Source organism: Bos taurus, chromosome 5 (assembly GCF_002263795.3).
Source record: "Bos taurus isolate L1 Dominette 01449 registration number 42190680 breed Hereford chromosome 5, ARS-UCD2.0, whole genome shotgun sequence".
NCBI classification, from domain to species: domain Eukaryota; kingdom Metazoa; phylum Chordata; class Mammalia; order Artiodactyla; family Bovidae; genus Bos; species Bos taurus.
Genome location: NC_037332.1, coordinates 113,650,704 through 113,674,668, shown reverse-complemented (window position 1 = coordinate 113,674,668; position 23,965 = coordinate 113,650,704). Strand labels below are relative to the sequence as shown.

Here is a 23,965-nt window from a genome sequence, read left to right as displayed (position 1 = left end):
GGCCTCCCTGGTCGGATCTTAGAAGCCCAGGCATAATTAGTAAGCATGGTGGGTTCCGCGCTCCAGATGGAAACTCAGCCGAAGTGAGAGAGAGAGCGACATGGGGAGACCAAGTTTCGGTGAACAAGGCCCGCACTTTATTTTCCAAAGTAGTTTTTATACCTTAAGTTGTGCATAGAGGATAATGGGGGAAGGGGTAGAGTCATGCAAGGACAGCAGTTCCTGATCCTAATCAAAGCCAGACTTTCAAACTTATCATATACAAAAGTTCAGGTGATTTACATCATCTTCGGCCAGGAGGCCTGTTAACATTTTAAGAAACTTATCTTTCTCTAAAGGTGATTATTCCAAAGTCAGGAGCCACCCACCAAAAGCATTAGACAAAGTTGCATTCCTATAGGGCAAAGGTGTGGTGGGCTCAATCAAGAAAAGAATTAACTCAAGGGTCCAAGGTTACAAACATTAAAGCTACTACTTACACCAATTATATTAATCAATACACTGCCAGGGACACAGCAGGTAAGGGATATGGAGACTTAGCAGCAAACATTGGCCCAATAAGTGAAAAACCCTTCACCAATACAATTTCTAATCAATCTTTTAACTACTCAAAGGAATCTGTGTTTAGACAGTTTAGAACATCTCCCGCCTCTCACAGTTGGGAGGCTCTGAGCAATCACATGTGGCTGGAAAAACCTATTCAGGCAGGCTAGAGGATTTCCAAAGGAGTTTGTAGGTTGAAACACTGTCACACCCAGGAATTATTAACTGGAGCTGTAAGCTAACTCTTTTTTCAGAGAGAGGTAGTGGGGGACAGCCCCCCGTAAAGTCAGAGGTGTAGGTGAAAGCACAAAGCAGAAAGTAGGCAGACTCTGGTTTTGGGGGTAGATGCTCGAGAATTTCCAGGGGGACTCCTGAGGCTCGATCCCGCCTTTGCATATGCCGAGCCTCCTTCCTCATGACCTTTGTCATGGGCGGAGTTCCTCACGCTGGCTCCCGGCAGTGATAGAATTCCAGTTGAGCTATTCCAGATCCTGAAAGATGATGCTGTGGAAAGTGCTGCACTCAATACGCAATATGCACTCAATATGCAATATGCCGGCTCCCGGCACTTCACAGTCCAACTCTCACATCCATACGTGGCCAGTGGAAAAACCAGTGATGTACATGCAGAGTACATCATGTGAAATGCCAGGCTGGATAAAGCACAAACTGGAATCAAGATTGCCAGGAGAAATATGAATAACCTCAGATATTCAGATGACACCACCCTTATGGCAGAAAGTGAAGAGGAACTAAAAAGTCTCTTGATGAAAGTGAAAGAGAAGAGTGAAAAAGTTGGCTTAATACTCAACATTCAGAAAACTAAGATCATGGCATCTGGTCCCATTACTTCATGGCAAATAGATTGGGAAAAATGGAAACAGTGACAGACCATTTTCTTGGGCTCCAAAATCACTGAGGATGGTGACTGCAGCCATGAAATTAAAAGATGCTTGCTCCTTGGAAGAGAAGCTATGACAAACACAGAGTATCAAAAAGCAGAGACAGGCTTTGTTCTCATGCTCGCTGCCGGGGTCGGAGGTCAGAGTGAGTGTCTCGAAGGCTGGAGAAGGAAGATGGTAGTGCAGTCGAGCGTTATGCAGGAGGAAATTAAGAAGGAGCCGGAGAAGCCCATCGATCAGAAGACCTGCCCGCTGCTCCTGCGCGTCTTCACCACCAACAACGGCCGCCACCACCGCATGGACGAGTTCTCCCGCAGAAACCTGCCGTCCAGCGAGCTGCAGATCTACACTTGGATGGATGCAACCTTAAAAGAATCGACTAGTTTAGTAAAAGAAGTCTATCCAGAAGCCAGAAAAAAAGGCACACACTTCAATTTTGCAATTGTTTTTACGGATCTTAAAAGGCCTGGCTATCGAGTAAAGGAGATTGGCAGCACCATGTCTGGGACAAAGGGGACTGATGACTCCACGACCCTGCAGTCGCAGAAGTTCCAAATAGGAGACTATCTGGACATAGTGGTCACTCCTCCAAATCAGGCACCACCTCCTTCAGGGCGCATGAGACCGCATTAAATTGTACTTGCTTTTTCTTGAATTTATTTTCCAGTCAGTTATATAAAATAAACTTTCACTTCTTCCTCCCCTCCTTATTGCCATTAAGCCTTTAAACTCTATAAACAAATTGTAATGCATCCATTTAGGAATTAGATTTGGCTTTGCTATGGTATATTAATAGAAAATCCAAATATTTCAAGTTCTTCTGTAAAATATGAGAAGTGCTCTTAGCATTCTATGTAAAACTGTATTGTTAAATATATGTTGCAATCATCCTGGAAAAAAAAAAAAAAGAAGAGACATTACTTTCCCAACAAAGGTCTACATAGTCAAAGGTATGGTTTTTCCAATAGTCATGTATGGGTTTGAGAGTTGGAACATAAATAAGGCTGAATGCTGAAGAATTGATGCTTTCGAACTGTGGTGTTGAAGAAGACTCTTGAGAGTCCCTTGGACAGCAAGGAGATCAAACCAGTCAATCCTAAAGGAAATCAACACTGAATATTCATTAGAAGGACTGAAGCTCCAATACTTTGGCCACCTGATGAGAAGCGCTGACTCATTAGAAAAGACCCTGATGCTGGAAAAGATTGAAGGTAGGAGGAGAAGGGGGCAGCAGAGGATGAGATGGTTGCATGGCATCGCCAACTCAGTGGACATGAGTCTGAGCAAATTCCAGGAAAGCGTGAAGGACAGGGAAGCCTGGCCGTGCTGCAGTCCATGGGGTTGCAGAGAGTCGGACACGACTTAGCTACTGAACAATAACTGATATACCCAAAGTGAAGTCGCTCAGTCGTGTCCGACTTTTTGCGACCCCATGGACTGTAGCCTGCCAGGCTCCTCTGTCCATGGGATTTTCCAGGCAAGAGTACTGGAGGCAAGTGGCAAAGGAGAAAACTTGCAGGGCGAGGGCCTCCCTTCCGTCTCCCGATGCCCGAGGGCAGGATTTTCTTTAGTCGCCTTTTAACATAATTATTTTGCCCCAAGCTAAAGCTGAGGCCTGGGTGGGAAGCGTCCTGTGGCAAAACTGCTTTTCTTAAAGTATCAGTACCAGTTTCGCTACCGGACGTTTCCCAGCCAGGCCTCAGCTTTAGCTTGGGGCAAAATAAATAAATATGTTAAAAGGCGACTAGAGAAAATCCTGCCCTCGGGCATCGGGAGACGGAAGGGAGGCCCTCGCCCTGCAAGTTTTCTCCTTTGCCACTTGGAGTGGCAGGTTCTGCCGCCTGACTGTGGCCGAGGAAGGAGTGCGTCATCCGAGGCGGTGGTGCCTCGGGCAGCCGTGAGCGCCCGCATAAACTCGGCCCAGGTCGGCCTGAGACAAGCACCGCCCAGAGACAAAACCAGGTAGGGCCCTGGAGGCTTGCGAGCTTCCCTGCGCATGCGCGTGCCGCTCCGGGGCGGGGCTTAAGCGAGCGGCGCGTGCGCTGCGGCGGTGGGCGGGGCCAGGGCGGGGCCGTCGAGAGGCGGGGTCTGATCTTCCCGAGCAGCCCCGCCCCTCGGTCGGCGTCTACCCCCGGGAGGCTGCAACCGCTGCAGCTCTGCCCTTCCCGGTTGGCGGGGCCAGCTGCGCCCCGGTTCTTGGGTGATCATGGGGGACCCCAGCAAGCAAGACATCCTGACCATCTTCAAGCGCCTCCGCTCGGTGCCCACCAACAAGGTAACGGCCGCCAGGAGTGTTCAGGCTCGCCTGGCATCCCTGCGGGATCCCGCGGGCGGCCCCTACGGCGCCAGTGGCCGCGGCCGCGGGGAGGAGGAGCCGGCCCGGCCTGTGTGACACGTCGCACTGTACGGCCGCAAAGGCTGGGCCTGGCCTGGGTCCCGTCGGTGCGCTGCCCTCCCCGCTTCAGCAAGGGAGAGGGGGGCAGGGGGCGCACGCTTAGGTCCAAGGCTGGGTGGACACCTGGGAAGTCCTGGGGGCGGGAGGCGGGAGCATCTGGGGGTCCCAGGGGCGTATGGGGCCTGGGAGCTTACGGGGAGGCAAAGGGGGCTTTAAGGGGGCTTTGAGGGGGCTGCAGAGTGGACACTTGAGTTCCTGAGAGAACTAGGGGCGAGCCTGGGGACCTGAGAGAGGGCTGGAGGGGAGGGGGGCTCCCGCGATTGGGGGCGGACCCCGCAGGCCACCTGTGACCCAGCCAGGAAGCATGCACCGGGTCAGAAACTCCAGCTGGTAGCTCTGGGCAAGCTGAGCATGCCCCCTCCCCACCTTCGAGCTCACCTCTGAGTCTCCCCAGAGGCTCCAGTTGGAGGCTGGTTGGTGCTGTGTCCTTTGGTGGGAGCCTCAATCTCCGTGTCTCATGAAGCTGCTAAGTAGTTGCTGCTAAGTGACTTGGAGCTCTTAACTCTTGCTAAGAAAGCCCAGCACAGACCCTTTCCCTTCCTTCCCTTTGGGTGTCCTTGGAGATTGGGGTTTTCCTTTTTTTCTTCATCTCAGGGGCCGTTTCCCACCCCTATGACTCTTAGCACTTATTGCGACTGGCTAGAGATGGATGACACATCAGGCTAAAGTGATACCTCGGTGAGGATCACAGGTTGGCGTGGAACCTGGCCAGTGCAAAGGGCGGTCATGTCAGCATGGACTCTCCCCTCTTCTCCGTGACTGTTCTGCCTGGCCCCCACTGCCACCTCCAGAGTGAACAGCTGTTAAGCAGCATGGTCATGAGCCTCGACAGGGTGGCACAGAAAGTCCCAGAGTTTTACAACATGTAGATGTCTTTCAGTCCAGGTGGAGGGGAGCCAGTATTTTTACAGCCTGAGAGAAATACGAAAGGAAGCCATTTATTGGAGGTGGTATCTGATGAATGTAAGAAAGACTGGAGGAGAAAGGTTCCAGGAATTCTCCAGTGCCGATTTCTTTGCTGTTTTCTTGATTTTCAAATTTCCGTGAATCTGTTTATAAAGAGTGGTTGCTGTAAACTAGACGAGATAAGGATCTAGAGTTAGCAGAGTAGAAACCATATATTTTTGTCTGCTTTATCTCAGAAACACAACATATGTTCTCATTGACTGAACTCATCAACAGGAAGGTGCCCCTTTTAAATAAGAAGTCAGTGTCTTTATACCAAGAACGCTTTTGAAGGACACGTGTGGGCTTGCCTATAAATTGTTGTCCAGACCCCATGACTTCCTGTCACTTTGGGCAGATTACTTGACCATTTTGTGTGCCTTTTTTCCTCATCTGAAAGTGGGGCATGAGCCGGGTCTAATTCAGAGAGTTATTGTGAGGATTAAATAAGAAAATCCAAGAAAAACCCTTAGAGTAGTACCTGTATATATTGGCCATTGATACATATCAGCTACTTTTGTTATTATTATTTTAATTATGAACAACACACCTGTAAAAAATTTATATTCTGTAGTAGGGTTAATAAAAGTATTGAGCAAAATTAGTTTGTGGTAGTGTTCCACAGTATGATGCTATGTTCCTTGACTAAGACTTTTTATTTATTTGAGTGTTAGTAATAAACAGTGTCAGACTTTATGTTTTTGGGCTCCAAAATCACTGCAGATGGTGACTGCAGCCATGAAATTAAAAGACGCTTACTCCTTGGAAGAAAAGTTATGACTAACCTAGATAGCATATTGAAAAGCAGAGACATTACTTTGCCAACAAATGTCCATCTAGTCAAGGCTATGGTTTTTCCAGTGGTCATGTATGGATGTGAGAGTGGGACTGTGAAGAAAGCTGAGCGCCGAAGAATTGATGCTTTTGAAGTGTGGTGTTGGAGAAGACTCTTGAGAGTCCCTTGGACTGCAAGGAGATCCAACCAGTCCATTCTGAAGGAGATCAGCCCTGGGTGTTCTTTGGAAGGAATGATGCTAAAGCTGAAACTCCAGTACTTTGGCCACCTCATGCAAAGAGTTGACTCATTGGAAAAGACCCCTGATGCTGGGAGGGATTGGGGGCAAGAGGAGAAGGGGACGACAGAGGATGAGATGGCTGGATTGCATCACTGACTCGGTGGATGTGAGTTTGAGTGAACTCCAGGAGTTGGTGATGGACAGGAAGGCCTGGTGTGCTGCGATTCACGGGGTCACAAAGAGTCGGACACGACTGAGTGACTGAACTGAACTGAACTGAACTGAATAAACCGTTGGGCTTCTCTTGTGGCTCAGCTGGTAAAGAATGCGCCTGCAATGCGGGAGACCTGGGTTCAATCCCTGGGTTGGGCAGATCCCCTGGAGAAGGGAAAGGCTACCCACTCCAGCATTCTGGCCTGGAGAATTCCATGGACTGTATAGACCATGGGGTGGCAAAGAGAATAAACCATAGGACTTCCCAGGTGGCGCTAGTGGTAAAGAACTGCCTGCCAAGGCAGAAGACATAAAAGACGCAGTTTCCATCCCTGGGTCAGGAAGATCCCCTGGAGGAGAGCATGGCAACCCACTCCAGTGTTCTTGCCTGGAGAAGCCCATGGACAGAGGAGCCTGGTGGGCTATGGTCCATCGGGTTGCACAGAGTTGAACACAACTGAAGCGACTCAGCATGCACACACGCACAATAAACCTTTACCTAAGCAAAGATGGAAACTAGTTATAATGATGTGGAAGAATTAATAAGCATTTTTAAAATGAGAAGGTTAAAAAGAGCTCTACAGGAAAGGCACTTAAAAACACTTTGGTTTATTTTTAGAATGCGGCATCCAACTGCTCCCTCTCTGTGTATGGTGAATATTTACTCTGGATCAAAGGTTTGCCTCAAAGGGTCAGTTTTCTAGTTTGTGAAATCCTTCCCATCTCAGCTGTTCCTTGATGTTACATTGATTGTTTGAGTTATTCATTCAACAAATACCAGTTAAGCACCTGCAGTGTGCGTGCCGGGCACTGCAAAGCACTGAGGATGCGCCGATGGGAAAGGCACAGGTTGCTGCCTTTTTGGAGCTAGTGACCCAGTGTCTAGAGGACAGATCAAGGGCTGCCTGGCCTGGAGAGAGGCAGCACAGTGAAGGGATGAAGACTGCGCTCGAGGGCAGACTGCCTGTCCGGGGTCTCATCCCTGGGATACTACTTCCTGGCTATGGCCCTTCACTTCATATTTCCTTAGTTTTCTCTAACATGGGGATAAGACTGGCTTTATAAACTTTGCAGGGAACTTGAAACATGCGAAGTGAACATGGAGGGCTCTTGTTGGAAAAGTATTAAGAATTTCAAGATGGCACAGCAGAGCATTAACCACTCATGGGCCCTTCTGCGTGCCATGCAGGGCCCCGTGTGAGTGAATTCATGGATCACACACACGCCCAGAAGCTGTCCCTGATGGGGATAAGAAAAGTGCCTTCTTATACAGTTGTTAGAAAGATTCCGTTGACCAGCAACAATGCCTGGCATGGAACGTATTAGCTGTGATTTCTATAGTAATTATTATTCTCACACAAGGCAAAACGAACTGCTAGTCCAAAATTAGTTTTATTACCACGAAAGCTGATATTTTGTTTAGAAAACCACATGTCCACTTTGGTTTGTTACTGTTGTTCAGTCGCTAAGTCATGTCCAACTCTTTGTGACCCCATGGACTGCAGCACTCCAGGCTTCCCTGTCCTCCACCATCTCCCAGAGTTTGCTCAAATTCATGTCCGTTGAGTCAGTAGTGCCATTCAACTGTCCATCCTGTCGTCCCCTTCTCCTCCTGCCTTCGATCTTTCCCAGAATCAGGGTCTTTTCCAATGTGTTGGCTCTTTGCATCAGGTGGCCAAAGTATTGGAGCTTCAGCTTCAGCATCAAGTCCTTCCAATGAAAATTCAGGGTTGATTTCCTTTAGGGTTGACCGGTCTGATCTCCTTGCTGTCCAAAGGACTCTCAAGAGTTTTCTCCAAGACCACAATTCAAAAGCATCGATTCTTTGGCATTTTGGTTTACGGTTGCATATCAAAGGACAGTGGAGTCCCCGTTCCAGCAGGAGAACCAAGGCAGCACTTGCGAGAGCCAGGCTGGGATTTCTAGCTGCCCTCTGACTTCAGCCTCCCTAGGTCACAGTCTTGGCTCAGGAGCTCTTCGACCACCTGTGTTTGCATTTGGTCCGTGCTTTGTATCAGGCTCAACGCTCAGAGCTCAGCTCAAGCGAGCAAGGCCCCAGCTCTCATGGAGCTACATTCTTAGTTGGTAGGTCAGAAAGATGCTGAGGCCTCTTGTTAGAAGCCCTGATGCTGTCTTTTCACAGCCAGCCTTGCAACTACCTTGGGAGTGGTTTTCGGCCTTGCCTGCTCTGGGCTGTGTGCTCCCAGCCTCTGGGTCCTCTCCCTGCACAGGGCCATTTCCCGCAGAGGCTTTTGCCACTTACTGCCCTTTTAGACTATTCTTGATGTCCCAAATGCCACTTGTACCCTGTCTAGAAAACTTTGCATCCTATCCTTGCGTTCTGAGGTTCAGCATTGTAACTGGTGCTGCCTTCCCCGCTAGGACTCCTAGACTGCTGCGAGCTTCACAGGCCACCTTTGTGCGTCACTCCACGTGTGCCGGGGGCTTCCCCATAGTGGCAGCTGTTGGCTGAGTGAATGAGGAATCACAGTGGCCTCTTGTAGGGGGATGGCACCTTTGGCAGAGTCAGTCCCACTGTATGGCAGCCCACTAGAGGGGATTCCTTACTCTAATGGCCGTTACCCTGGGGCACCTTCATTTTCATGTCCTGGGTGGTCCTGCTGCTGCTAAGTCGCTTCAGTCGTGTCCGACTCTGTACGAACCCATAGACGGCAGCCCACCAGGCTTCCCCGTCCCTGGGATTCTCCAGGCAAGAACACTGGAGTGGGTTGCCATTTCCTTCTCCAATGCATGAAAGTGAAAGTGAAAGTGAAGTTGCTCAGTCGTGTCCGACTCTTCGAGACCCCATGGACTGCAGCCCACCAGGCTCCTCCATCCATGGGATTCTCTAGGCAAAAGTACTGGAGTGGGGTGCCTTGCCTTCTCCATGGGTGGTCCTAGTGGTAAGGATTCTGCCTGCCAATGCTGGAGACATAGGAGACTTGAGTTTGATCCTTGGGTCGGGAAGATCCCCTGGAGGAGGGCCTGGCGGCCCACTCTGGTATTCCTGCCTGGAGAATCTCCATGGACAGAAGAGCCTGGCAGGCTCCAGTCCGTGGGATCGCAAAGAGCCAGACAGGACTGAAGCGGCTTAACGTGCACGCGTTTGTCCTACATTTGTGGCCTGTTGGGGGGAAGGGGGAGGGACTCAGCAAGTGTTTGTGGACTCAGTGCCACCGTCCATTTCTTAATACCTTAGGCTCTGCCGCGGCGTCTGGCATACAGCAGGCAATCAACAAACACCGAAGTGGATGACTGGTGTCTCTCATGTCAGCTGTCACCCTCCACCACTATTCCCATAGGCTTCATGTGAGCCTGTCACCGTGAAGGGCTTTGGAAAATCCACGTGTGTTTTCATGTATTGCCCTCAAGAGGCCAGAAGCCAGATCTGTCTTCTTGGTTAAAGTTGGACCAACCTTCACAGAGGGGGCTCTGCCTGACAAGCATATCTGAAATTTGGGAGCTTTTAAAAAAACCTCCTATTCATGGAGATTTTACTGTTCTGTTGTTCTGGTTTTAATTCATTACAAATATTAATTCCATGACAAGCACTGTGTATTTTAGAATACTCTTATGTCTCATTATTAGATGAAGAATGTTTGACTCCAGTCAGTGTTGAGAGGGCTGGCAATAATTTTTGAGCTGGTGCTATTTTCTACAAATTGGTCATTTGATTAATATATTTACTGAATGCTTAGTGTGGGTATGTCACTATTTTTCAGGCTCAGTGGGAGATAAAAAAATACACAGAAAACATTGATTGAGCTCTCACCATTCTGGGCTGTGTGCTGATGAGGGAGGAGGGGTCCCTAGGACCCCGTAGGAGTGCCAGGCACCCTCTGTGCAGGAAGGGGCATGCTCCATGGGCGTGAGCTGTGTGTCTGTTATAAAAGTGGCCTGCAGAGAGTGGAGGGGGCGGAGGTGGTGAAGGACACAGCGTTCCACGCAGCGATAGCTCTCTGGATCAGTGTCCACTGCAGAACTCAGCATCTTAAAACAACAAACACAACTTGTCTCACACAGCTTTTGAAGGCCAGGAAAATATGGGTTTCTTTTTTTCTTTCCTGGAAAACAATTCTATTATTAGTGGAATTCTTAACAGTCCTGTTGTTGCGACTCTAATCAGTAGTGTTAATTTCCATGACAAGCACTGTGTCTGTGCTCCTGTTATCAGATAAGGAATGTTGACTTGCGTCATCATTGAGGCTGGCAGGTTCAGGGCCTCTCACGAGGCTGCAGCCACTGAAGGCCGGGGCCTCTACTCCAGGCTCACCCACTTGGCGGGCAGCCGGCCTCCGCTTCCCACTGGCTGGCTGTTGGACTGAAGGCCTCGGTTCCTCCCCACGTGGGTCTCTCCACTAGGCTGCCCAGTGACCTCTGGACATGGCAGCTGCTGTCCCCCAGAGCCAGGGATCCAGGGGAGAGGGAGCCGGAGAGAGAAAGGAAGCCGCAGGGCCTTTTAGGACCGAACTGGGAAATGACGCAGTAGCATGTCATTTGCCGTATCATTGGTCACACAAGTCTCCTGAGCTGAGTGAGGCTGGAGATTACATGAGGGTTTAGGACCAGGATTTGGGATTCCCTGGTGGCTCAGATGGTAAAGCATCTGCCAAAGCATCTGCCCGCGATGCGAGAGACCTGGGTTCGATCCCTGGGTCAGAAAGATCCCCTGGAGAAGTGAAGTGAAGTGAAAGTCGCTCAGTCGTGTCTGACTGACTTTGCGATCCCATGGACTATATGGTCCATGGAATTCTCTAATCCAGAATACTGGAGTGAGTAGCCTTTCCCTTCTCCAGGGGATCTTCCCAACCCAGGGATTGAACCTAGGTCTCCCACATTGCAAATGGATTCTTTACCAGCTGAGCCACAAGGGAAGCCCCGCCCTGGAGAAGGAAATGGCAACCCACTCCAGTACTCTTGCCTAGAAAATTCCATGGATGGAGGAGGCCTGGTGGGCTACAGTCCATAGGGTTGCAAAGAGTCGGACACAACTGAGTGACTTCACTTCAGTTAGGACCAGGAGGGCAGGATCCCAGGGGCATCTTGGAGTCTGGCTACCACGCTCTCGGCCTCCTGTGGCTGAGGAGGAAAGAAACATGCATGAACGCCTGCCATCTAGTGGAGAGCAGGGGACCATAAGGCGTTGGGTGTTTCCCCAGGATGTTCCTGTCTAGCGTTTGTTCATGCGATGGGGCAGGAGCCCTGTTGACGCTTCGTGCATGCGTCATATTTGAGATGATAAACACATCTGAGTTCACTACACATACCGCCGAGTGTTATAATAACCTGTATGTGTGCTTCAACTCTTTGTGACCCAATGGACCGTAGTCCACCAGGCTCCTCTGTCCATGGGATTTTCCCAGCAAGAAATACCGGAGTGGGTTGCCATTTCCTCCTCCAGGGGATCTTCCCGACCCGGAGGTGGAATTCGTGTCTCCTGCATCTCCCACCCTACAGGCAGATGCTTTACCACTGAGCCACCAGGGACGTGTTATAATAGATATACAGTAATACGTAATTTATTATGTAATTAATGCATTGTATTAATATTTATATTTATATATAGTATGTGTAATATAATAATATCATCATAAATGAAGTAGAAATTTGAGCCTTTTTAAAAAAAATCGAGGTGAGATATTTTCGAATACCCAGTTTGTTTATTTATTTATTTTTGGCTGTACCGCACTGCTTGTGGGGTCTTAGTTCTCTGACCAGGGCTTGAACCCAGGCCCCAGTAGTGAAAGCACTGAGTCCTTATCACTGCACCACCAAGGAATTCCCTCTAATAATCAGTTTAAATTGTGAGGCTTAAGCAGTTTTCAAGCCAAATCCTGTTATCGTCCTATAGGATGGCTGATCTGGCAAATAAGAATCAATTGGTGACTGAGTGTTGAACTTTTCTTTCAGGTGTGTTTTGACTGTGGTGCCAAGAACCCCAGCTGGGCCAGCATCACCTACGGGGTATTCCTGTGCATCGACTGCTCAGGGAGCCACCGGTCCCTGGGCGTCCACCTGAGTTTCATCCGGTAAGGGGGCCTCTCTCCTGGGGGGCGGGGGTGAGTACAACATTCCACGGGCCTCTCTCCCCGTTTCCTTTATGTTTGCTTTGCCATCAAGTAACAAGAGAGTAGATTGAATCACGGAGATTTAAGTCTATGGGTAACTGAGTACACTGGGGAAATGCGTAATTTTCTATTCAGTTGCTGTTCTGTAGACCCCGGCCCAAGAGCCGAGGCAGTGGTGTTGAAGACACAGTCAGTGTCTAGGGTCTGAGGCAGCGTCTCAGGGTCTGGGGTCCTTTTCCTTTGCTGCTCTTGTTGAGTCTCTCAGTCGTGTCCGACTCTGCGACCCCACGGACTGCAGCACGCCAGGCCTCCCTGTCCTTCATCCTCTCCTGGAGTTTGCTCAAGCTCATGTCCATCGAGTCGGTGATACCATCCAACCATCTCATCCTCTGTTGCCCCACTTTCCTTTTTTGTCTTCTGATAATGAGCAGCACATGGGAGTCTTGCTCTGACCCCTCCTGGGAGAAGGGGGGTTCTGTCTGTCCATCACTCCTTCAGCTTTAGTTACTTAAGTCAGGGAGCACATAATTTCAGAGCATCTATCAGTTTCCCGTCTTGTCTTTTCTTTTTCCTTAGACGCAGGATATTTTTAACACACTCTCCGGTCCTCGTATCTTTTTTAAATGTGGAGGGATGTGGTTGCCAGGGCAAGTTTATCTGCGTGTACTTTTCCCCCCGGGTCGATTGTCACCAGGTAACACATGGTGACCTACTCTGCCCAGAGCTCGAGATGCCCAGACTCTGTGTGCAATTGGCTGTCTTCCTCTCTGCTCGGCCCTGCCCAGCGGAGCGGGCCCTCCCTTTTCCCCACCACCCAGCACACTGCCACTGTAAACCATCCCAGGAAACGAGGTGGCTTTCTGACGTGTCCCCAGCTGAGGGAAGGGCTGACTGAGAGCCTGACGAGACTGGGCAGCAGGGTCTCTTTGGGCTGTTGCAGGTTTAATCACCACCCTTGGAAAAGTTAGATAAATATAACCGGGTGAATCACAATGCTTGTACATGATTCAAAAACAGCCATTAAGGGAAAAAAAAAATCTCTGTATATATAACTGAGGGCAGCAGTCGAGGGTTTGGGCAGGAGAAAGTCAAGGATGATAAGGGTATTTAAGGATGTTTTTTTTCAGAGGTGGAGGGCTGCTCTTTAAACATTTTTCATTGATTTAAAAAAAAAATTACAAACATTAGTTCATTGGGGAAAAAGAATCCAAACAGTCCTAGAGTGGGAAGTGAAAGTCCCTCCTCTAGAACTCCCTTCCCTCTTTCTCTCCCTCTGCAAACCGGCCACACATCACATGCGTGCGCACACGCGCACACACACACACACACACACACAAAGTCCCATTTCCTGGGCATGAACATATTAACAGTTTGGCATGGGTGGAATGTTTAATAAGAGCTGTGTTTTGGGTTTTTTTAAAGTAGAATTTCAAGTCAATACATTTGCAAAGGAAAAAATCATGAACTCTGGCTTTTGCCAAGCAAAAAGGGAAAGGGAGGTTAGGCATCTGCGGAAGTGGCCAACTGCTCCGGGAGCCACCAGCAGAATGGACCTGGCGGTGTGGCCCTGCCCCAGAGCTCTCCCCCCAGGGCCTGCGACACCAAGTCTCCCCGAGCTCCTCTCTGGCTCTGTTTCTTCTCTAGTTCACCATCAAGTGTTTGACAAGCCATGAGAGGTGCAAGGGGTCTCAGCCTTAAGTCCCCGTTGTTGGGCTGGGGCTACAAATACAACGTAAATAGTAAGATGGTCTGTACAGAGCACTGATAGAAACAGCGTCTCCTTCTGCTTGGAAAATTCGGCAAAGTTTAAGCAGAAGGTAGCAGTCGCAGCGAACTTCAAAGGCCTGGTCCAGTTTTGGTAACGGAGAGACAAGGAGGGCAGCGCTCGGACAGTAAGAAAAAGTCTAGAGGGACTTCTCTGGTGGTCCGGCGGCCAAGACTGTGCTCCCAGTGCAGGGGGCCCAGGTTCAACCCCTGCCGGGAACTGGATCCCACAGGTCACAGCTAAGAGGCTTCCCTGGTGGCTCGGTGGTAAAGAATCGGCCTGCAATGCAGGAGACATGGGCTGGATCCCAGGGTCAGGAAGATCCTCTGGAGAAGAGAAATGGCAACCCACTGCAGTATTCTTGCCTGGGAAGTCCCACGGACAGGAGAGCCTGACCGGCTGCAGTTCATGGGGTCGCAAGAGTTGGATGTGAGTTAGCGACTAAATCACCACCGCCGCCACTGCAACTAAGACCCATAGCAGCCAAATAAATAAGCAAAAGAAAAAGTGTAGAGACGGGAAAAAAGTGAAATGTCTGGTAGCTAGTTTTTAAAGCATAGGAAAATGAAGAGACGTTAGATTCAGAGGGGAAGGTCTCTGTGACCTTGGCAGGGTCTTGATTGACTGCCAGGCTGGGAGCTGAAACTTGATACTCCTGAGGCCCATGAGGGGTGCACTCGGGAGGGGAAGAGTGACGTGGGCCTGGGCACAGTGGGCGCCCCCGAGGTTCACGAGGCAGTGCTGGGTGGGCCCTGAGAGTGAGGATGCTGGAGCTTGGCTGCCGGGGGTCTGAATCCTGCTGCCATCCCTTACAAGCTCCGGGTGTGCTCCTTACCTCTCTGTGTCTCCATCTCCTTCCCTTGAAAGTGGAGACAAGAAGGCTTATAGTCTTCCTAGGGCTTTGGCAGGAGTGAGCAAATGAACTCGCATGGATCCTGGCATGTGGCAAGCCGCCAGCTTGTTGACAGTGATCAGATCTGAATTATCTGGGTGCCGGCTTAGTGGACGCAAGAGGAGAACCTTTTTATGATGTTAGCTTAGAAAAGCAACACCTCTCATGACCTTGAATTAGCCCATCAAGCCAGTTATAAACAAATGGCTGCCTGAAAGCCGTTGCTGGGCTTGTCTGTGAGAGTCTAGATTACTAGTTATGGTGTAATTTACTCCACTTAAAATTTTTGATTCCATGATAACTTTGTCATGTTTATTTGTGAGATTCATTCTGATTTCATAAGGTTCTGAAATCCATTTAAATGCTCTACTTACAAAAAAAAAAAAAAGAACACTGGCTACAGCAGGCATCAGTGAAGCTAATTCATGCAGTTTTTAAGGCAGTTATGTTGACATATGAGGATTACAGAAGTTGTGGGAAACCTGTTTTTTCATTGACCTGATTTGTTAACAGAAGCTATTTTGTTGAAGTGACACTAATTCTCCAACTTCTCTTGCTTTCCTTGCTTTCCTTTTTATTAGCACTGTCATAGACTCTTTTCCACTTCTCTTAATCTAAATTAAAGGTGAGATACAGCCTACAGGGAGTCATCTCCTCCTATAGGAATGGGAACCGACAAGCAGTTCGAGCGGCCTCTTAAGGTTGACTATATTCAGAGTCCAGTACCATCAACCTTTTATTTTGAAATTCCAATGTTAGCAGAGAAAATCTCTGTCAGGTCAGTTTAAACACAATCAATTCTTACTTTTATTTCTAAGAAATATAGATATAGAAATATTTGGCTTGGGGACTTCCCTGGTGGTTCAGTGGTTAAAACTCCGAGTTTCCAGTGCAAGGGGTGCGGGTTTGATTCCTGGTCCAGGAACTAAGATCCCACATGCTATGAGGTGCAGCAAAAAATAGATAAATAAAATACAAACACCTTTGTATAAAAAAAATGAAATACTTGGTGTTTTTTTTTTAAAGATAGTTTACGATTAAAAGTTGTGAGGCAGGTTAGCAAATCTGAGTACTTAAAGCCTCAATTTTAGGACTTTTAAAAATATGTAGGAGTTTCCAAGGGCCGAAGGGCAGGCGAGTCGCCCTCCTTAAGGAGAGCGTGTGTACTGTGCTGTGCTCAGTCGTGTCCGACCCTTTTGCGACCCGGTGGACTGTAGTCCATGGAATTTCCCAGGCAAGAACACTGGAATGGGTTGTCATTTCCTTCTTCAGAGGATCTTCCCGACCCATGTCGGGAAGGGTCCCCTTCTGTAACTCGGGTCTCCTGACTCTGCTGCATTGTAGGCGGATTCTATACCGCCGAGCCACTAATGGAGATATAGAAATAACCTAGGAAGCCTCGAGACTTTGCTTAGAAATAGGAGTGAAGTGGCTCCCTCCAGAATGAACCTGGGGTCCTGACTTCGCACAGAGCTCCAGTTTAAAGCCCGGATACCCCCTCAACATTTGGTAAGAGCAGACCTGGAGGACTCAGCACTGACTGTGTAGACGTTTCTCAGTCCCTGCGAATCTGTAGCTGGGGACCGAATTCCCCTGTGAGTGCGCCGGTGAGGTTATAAGCTAAAGCTAAGCTAAGTTGCTTCAGTCGTGTCCGACTCTGTGCGACCCCATAGATGGCAGCCCACCAGGCTCCCCTGTCCCTGGGATTCTCCAGGCAAGAACACTGGAGTGGGTTGCCATTTCCTTCTCCAATGCATGAAAGTGAAAAGAGAAAGAAAGTGAAGTCTCTCAGTCATGTCTGACTCTTAGCGACTCAAGGGATTGCAGGCTCCTACGTCCATGGAATTTTCCAGGCAAGAGTACTGGAGTGGGGTGCCATTGCCTTCTCCGGTGAGGTTATAGGGACCCTGTTATTACTCTGCCTTTCCGATCAAGTTGTGTGCTTAAACACGGTGCTTATTCTTAGTGACCGAGGATTATTAAAGACCTAGGACTTACACCTGAAACTAATATAATATTGTAAATCAACTATGCCTCGGAGGGTGGGGGGAATAGAATTTGGGCAAAAACGTAGTAGCCACTCTCAGAGGGCAGGGTCCCCAAAAAAAAAGAAAAAAAAAAATATGTAAAGCGAGGTACCTATTATGTGCCTGTGCTAGGAGTTGAGAGAAAAATATGGGGTGTTCCTGTCCTCTGGAGCTTGCTGCTTATAACAGTGTGACAGAGTCACCACAGTGATGGTGGTGGTGATGGTGGTGCTGGTGACTATAATGATGGTGTGCTGGTGATGCTGGTGGTGGTGGTGATGGTGGTGTTGGTGGTGCTGGTGGTGCTGGTGGTGATGGTGATGCTGGTGGTGATGGTGATGCTGGTGGTGTTGGTGGTGCTGGTGGTGATGGTGGTGCTGGTGGTGCTGTTGGTGATGGTGGTGATGGTGGTGATGATGCTGGTGCTGGTGGTGATGGTGGTGATGGTGATGCTGGTGGTGGTGGTGGTGCTGGTGGTGATGGTGGTGATGGTGGTGCTCTTGGTGATGGTGGTGCTGGTGGTGATGGTGGTGCTGGTGGTGATGGTGGTGATGGTGGTGCTCTTGGTGATGGTGGTGATGGTGATGATGGTGGTGATGGTGATGATGGTGGTGCTGGTGGTGATGGTGGTGATGGTGATGGTGGTGATGGTGATGGTGGTGGTGCTGGTGGTGATGGTGATGCTGGTGGTGCTGGTGGTGATGGTGGTGGTGGTGGTGATGGTGGTGATGGTGGTGCTCTTGGTGATGGTGGTGATGGTGATGATGGTGGTGATGGTGATGTTGGTGGTGATGGTGGTGCTGGTGGTGATGGTGATGGTGATGATGGTGGTGCTGGTGGTGATGGTGGTGATGGTGGTGATGGTGATGCTGGTGGTGTTGGTGGTGATGGTGGTGCTGTTGGTGATGATGCTGGTGATGGTGGTGCTGTTGGTGATGATGGTGATGATGGTGATGCTGGTGGTGATGGTGGTGCTGGTGATGGTGGTGCTCGTGATGCTGGTGGTGATGGTGATGACGATGGTGACAGCGATGCTGTGACTATAATGATGGTGGCATGAGAATTTTAGCCATATGGTATTGACCATGAGCCAGCACCTTTCCAATATTAGCTTATTTAATTTCTATAAGAGTGAAATAGATACTACTATAATTATCCCTACTGTACAGATGAGGAAAGTAAGATGCAGAGGTTGAGTGATTTCCCCAAGGCCATGCAGCTTGTAATGACAGAGTAGAGATTTGCACTTTAAAGCTCCCTCCAGAGGTTGTGCTGTTGACTGCCACCTTGCATCCCAGGAGATGGGGATGGCACCTAACTCAACCTGGGGGAATTCATGAAAATGTGGTGACTAAGCAAGATCTTTCAGAGAAAGAATTTCAGAACAATATACATAATTTAATCACCTTGCTTGGTATTCAGATTCCAAAGAAAGATTTTTTTTTTTTGTCTTTATAAGAAATCTGTTTCTTATAAAGTAGGGTTTAATTTTTTACTTTTCATATGTTACCATGAAGTCAGTTTGTCCTATGCATATTTAATAATAATATGTATTAGTATTAATCTTAAGGTAGCTATTGGCTTCAAAATAACATCCTAATATTTACAAAAGTTAAATGATACCAATAGGCAGAGAAATAAGAGAAACAGGGAAGGCAGCATAAAAGGATATTTTCTGATGAATATGGAGCTTCTTTTCTTTCTACCTTGCCCATTTAGTAAAGGATGGAGGTTCAACCTGTACCCGTTTCAAAATGCCCACGTTCCTTACCAGTTAGTGCGGGAAAAGCTGGTGTTGAATGTGGGGACGGCCTGTTTTTTGCTCATGTCTATGGATTCAATAGGAAGATTTCTCATATTGTCTACAGTGATCACTTGGTAAATTCTTATAGTTAGGGCCTATAGTTCCTGCTTTTGCCTTGCTCTTAGATTATAAACACGTCAGGTACAACGTACGGTGGCGATAGGAGGCACACAGTTTTCGCTTCAGCAACATTAAATCCTGGGTTTTCTCCCCTCCCTGATGGTCGTGATGTTGAGTGGGTCCCTTCTACTTGATAAGACTGTGAGCATCCTCCAGGCTGCTGTTAAGGGTCAAACTGGACAAATCAATAGCTGACCTGGAAAAACTCCAAACAGTACATCGCTTTTCCGAGCCTTGGCTTCTAGGAAGGGTGAGAGGGTCCCGAAGCAGCTTGTACCGACTGTCCTTCACCCGGGAGCCCCAGCATCCCAGAAGCATGTGTCACTGTTCACGGAAACTTAGACTTCTTCAGGGTCCTGCAGATTGAGGAAATCTTATCCTCAAGAGACAAGTGGCTTGATTCTGGGGACGAACAGTATTAACATTTCAAAATATTTTTTTTCATTTAGATCTACAGAGTTGGATTCTAACTGGTCTTGGTTTCAATTGCGATGCATGCAAGTTGGAGGAAATGCTAATGCAGTAAGTCCATCTTAGGTTTCTCGTTTTCTTCTTGTACACATGTGTGTTGCACTCGTAAAGAAGTCCAGCATTTGCATGCAAGAGTTCAGGAGGCTCTGCTGGACGGTGGGAAGACGTGGTGGGCTTATGAGCTGGATGACCCAGATGGCTTGTTTATCCAGAAATCTATTAGAAACCTGTGAAACAAGAAGCCCTGGGCTAGGATACAATGATGGACAAGATGACTGAGACTCCTCCCTTCCCGTCAGAGACAGAGAGCAAGTAAAGAAGTAAAAAGCCAAGAAAGTAACAGGTGGTAGTGCTTTGAAGAAAAAGAAAACAGGAGTGATGATGCAGAGGAACTGGGAGGCTTCTTTGTGATAATACAGTTTTTTAATATCTGAGGGTGTCTTTTGTACTCGGATGGAATGCTTCGAGGTTCTTTTATCTCAATTTTATTTATTAAATCTACAAATTAGAAAAAGCCATTTTCCAAATCTTCAAATATAGTACGTAAATATCATGTGTCAATTTATAAACTTAGTAATTTCTCTGTAAAAGTAGCTTTTGAAGTGTTCAATTAACTTGTAATAAAAGAGCAAGTTTCCTTAACCCCACTTACAAACCTAGCTAAGGATCCTCAAGCATTTTAAATTTCATTTACAAATTCAGTATATCTGATTTCTAAAACACTAAACTGGCAGCCTTACAAATCTAGCCAGCAAAATCTCCCTTTATATAAAATACCATTATATGTTTATAGCGGTATGCCAAAATGATATAGGTTGAGTAAGTAGAATTCCCTGAGACATACCATTAAATGTTCAAAGCATTAGAAATCAATAAATACAAATAAATGTATATGCATTTTTTTTTAGAAAGGGACTTCCCTGATGGTCCAGTGGCTAAGATTCCTTGCTCCTAATGCTGGGGGTCCCAGGTTTGATCACAGGTCCAGGAACTAGATCCCGCATGCTCCAGGGAAGCTCCCGTGTGCGGCAACTGAGTCCTGGTGTAGCCAAGTAAATAAATAAAAATATATACTCAAAGTATTAGAAATCAAATTGGTGTCCATTTCAAGTACAATTTATATTGAGCTTCAATTAAGTATTCAAAATTAAAATAGTAAATCTAAAAGAATAATTTTCAAAATACCGGTTTCCTTTGGATCAGTATCTCAGCCTTTTTCTTAATTACTGTTCCCTAAGCAGAAAAATGGAGAAGGCAATGGCACCCCACTCCAGTACTCTTGCCTGGAAAATCCCATGGATGGAGGAGCCTGGTAGGCTGCAGTCCATGGGGTCGTGAAGAGTCGGACACAACTGAAGCGACTTAGCAGCAGTAGCAGCAGCAGCAGCAAGCAGAAAAATGAAATTTAAATTCATCAGTTAGCTTGTTTTAAATTTAAATTGGATTTAGTTTTCCCTAGTGAGAGAAATTAAATACCAAGGACTATGATTTTTGACAGGTAGGGGTGATCTTTGGAAGGCTACAAAGTATGGTAATAACTAAGTTGGGTTTTTTTTTTTTTCAGTTTCCAAGAAACATTCCCCTGTTGAGAATGTAAGCCTTCAGTATTTCAAGCATGTGATTAGAAAACCATGCCCATGTTCATTATGTCCGCAAACTTGTTCTTCACGTTAATACTGTGGATTCGATAGTCTCTGTCCTTATTTCTTACTTCGTAAGGATGTAGGGTCCCCACCCAGCTCCAGAGAGCAGTTTCCTGTCCCAGCCAGCTGATGTGGGGGAGTGGAGCGGGCAGGTCAGTCGGTGGTCGCTCAGCTCAAGCAGAAGCTTGGGTGTGAATGCCAGCTCTGCGCCTTGCTAGTCTGTGTGACGCTGGGCAGCTCGTTGGACCTCTCTGCTTCTGGCTCGTCTGTAAACAGCATGTGTCTGAGAGTGTGACCATGAGGGTTTGATGCGATGGTATCCACCAAGAACTTAGACAGGACCCGGTACGTGTGGGTGCCCGTTGAATTCACAAAAGGATCACTCACACAGGCTTTTAAAACACCCGCTTTAATTAAGCTGTGAATGCTGTAATTCACATCTGTACAGAGATCCTTCAGAGGTGCTGCAAGCAGAGTCCTCTAACTGTCCAAGTACCTGCTTCATCACCTTGTCTGTGCTGTGGTCTCCACCCATGAGGAAATAGTGCTCAACAAGGAGAGGGTTAGCTTGGCTCTTACTTAACTGGTTTATCAGACATTCCAACTTAGGCGGCCCCCGTGGTTAGGATTCTGAGTGCTTCCTGCTATGGCCCAGGTTCAGTCCCTGGGTGGGGAACTGAGATCCTGCAAGCCACACGGCAGAGCCTAAACACATAAATAAATCATCTCATATAGATGCAAAGACAAGAAAGTTCCAACTTAGTAGGACTCTAAGCTAAGGTCGATTGCTCAAGTTAGACGCAGTCCTTAGTTGAAAGTGTGCACTCAGATAACCTTCAGAGCGATGGAGATGCTCCAGTGGAGCAGCGAGGGCCCAGTTATTTCATTCTGTGAGGCACGTCTCGTGTCTACTTTTACCAGAATATTAATGTTACGTCTGTGGAAGGTATTACTCCTTCTACAAGGAAAAATTTTATAAAAATCTTTCACGGTTTAAACTATTTTGGATTTCACTAGTATTTTCAAAAGGGCCCCTCATGACGTGCAATAATGGTTTTGGTCACCCCGTTGGATTTAACAGAGCCCTGCCGTTAACCCGAGTCCTCTCCTCCGCAGTCTTCCTTTTTCCATCAGCACGGGTGTGACACCAACGACACCAACGCCAAGTACAACAGCCGTGCCGCCCAGCTGTACCGGGAGAGGATCAAGGCGCTGGCCTCCCAGGCCACCCGGAAGCACGGCACTGACGTAAGCACGGGGGGCGGGTCTCCATCCTGCGAACGTTCGTTTCAACAGAAAAGCCCTTTATACCCCAAACCGCAGAACTTCCGGGCCAGATTCTCTTCCAAGGAAGCAGCATGGAGCGGGTTGTCATTATTCACCGTCCTGCTCAAAAACGTTGCCGTGAACACTACACAACAGTCCCGCAGCATCGCTTTTATTTGTCAGCTGATCAACACTGACCTCGTTTTACATGCTTTTTGTTGAAAGACACCTCTTTCAGGGAATTCCCTGGCTTTCGATTGTTCTTTATATCTATTTCTAATTATAAAAGTGTGCCAATCGACTTAGGAAGAAAATAATCCATAAAGTGAAAAGTTGAAAGCTGTTTAACATTATAAGAATTATATGTTCAAGATATAACAAATATTTATAAAAAAGAGCTAGCTGTATCATATGACCTAACATTTTTATATTATGACTAAATATATATGTTCATTATCTTCCCTTCCATCATGCCCCCTTTCCAGCATTTCCTAGCTCTAATAATTGGCATCATCATCATCTACCAGGTTGCCTAAGTCAGAAATGTGGGCATCATTCTTAATTATTACCACTTTGTCGGGCTTCCCTGTGGCTCAGCTGGTAAAGAATCCGCCCACCGTGTGGGAGACCTGGGTTCAACCCCTGGGTTGGGAAGATCCTCTGGAGAAGGGAAAGGCCACCCACTCCAGTATTCTGGCCTGGAGAATTCCATGGACTGTATAGGCCAGAGGGTTGCAAAGAGTCGGATACGACTGAGCAACTTTCACTTCACTTCCGTTAGTTGAGACTTCACCTTCCATTGCAGGGGAGGACGTGGGTTCAATCCCTGTTTGGGGAGTTAAGATCCCACATCCCTTGACCAAAACATGAAACAGAAGCAATATTGTAATCAGATTAAATAAAGACTTTAAAAATGGTCCATATTAAAAAAAAAAATTCTTAAAAAAATGAAGATAGCTTCTTAGTGGATATTGTTGACGCATTGACTCTGAGCCCGTGGCCAAGGGCACTGTGGCTTGAGCTGAGTGAAGCTCATCTAACTGCGTCTCTGTGCTTAGTTACACGAGGTGGCACTTAGCACTGAGATCGGGGCGTCATAAATGACATACGCTAATGCAAAGCACAAAAGCGTGTCAGTCAATAGACCGTGAAAAGCACCCGTGCTTGCAACTGGAGCTGAAACAGGGACCCGAGCATCGCACCGTAGCTGACACGTTCTCTGCATTTCTGCACGTGTTCAGGCAGGGCGGCAGATCTAGGGTCACAAGTTAATTGCAGAGTAGGCGAATTCACAAATGTGGAATCCACAAAGCATGGAACGTGCGCCTAGACGTGAAGTCCTTGATCTTCCCCTTTCAGAAATGGCTTGGGGAACTGCCTTTTGTCTTCCACGGGGCTTGGCAGCACAAGTTACTAAATCAGTGCATTGCTAAAATGTGCTCAGGAGCCCTGACTTTACAATACTGGAAAGTACGGATCTTTAGCGACAGGCCTCTGGAAAGGGAGGGAACTGTATTAAATAAACCCTCGAAAGCAGGTGAAGCGCTGAGCTGTGTGTGTGTTCTGTTCCAGCTCTGGCTTGATAGCTGTGTGGTCCCGCCTTCGTCCCCGCCACCGAAGGAGGAAGATTTTTTTGCCTCTCATGCTTCTCCTGAGGTATGTGTTATGCTTTACATAGTTTTAAAGTGTGCTCCTCTGACATAAATTTTAAAGGGCACGTATTTAAAGTGTTTCAGTTAGGACAGCGTCTAAGCTGCTGTAACCAACAGCCCTGACACAGTCACTTACGGGAGAAATAAGTTTCCCAGCAGTAGTTCAGGGTCATCCAGGGCTGC

General features: G+C 47.7%; 1 protein-coding gene and 1 pseudogene across 1 annotated transcript in view; both read left to right on the top strand.

Moving 5' to 3' along the window:
• Window positions 1-1,502: 1,502 nt before the first annotated feature.
• On the top strand, window positions 1,503-2,263 carry LOC100298838 (histone deacetylase complex subunit SAP18 pseudogene; annotated as a pseudogene).
• A 1,321-nt stretch (window positions 2,264-3,584) lies between these two features.
• ARFGAP3 (ADP ribosylation factor GTPase activating protein 3) overlaps window positions 3,585-23,965 on the top strand; it is a 51,917-nt gene continuing 31,536 nt past the window's right edge. The window contains exons 1-5 of the mRNA NM_001075974.1: window positions 3,585-3,720; window positions 11,985-12,103; window positions 19,200-19,272; window positions 21,981-22,112; window positions 23,703-23,786. Of these exons, the coding sequence (NP_001069442.1) occupies window positions 3,652-3,720; window positions 11,985-12,103; window positions 19,200-19,272; window positions 21,981-22,112; window positions 23,703-23,786 (477 nt within the window). The 5' untranslated portion in view covers window positions 3,585-3,651. The remainder of the gene's footprint in view (window positions 3,721-11,984; window positions 12,104-19,199; window positions 19,273-21,980; window positions 22,113-23,702; window positions 23,787-23,965) is intronic.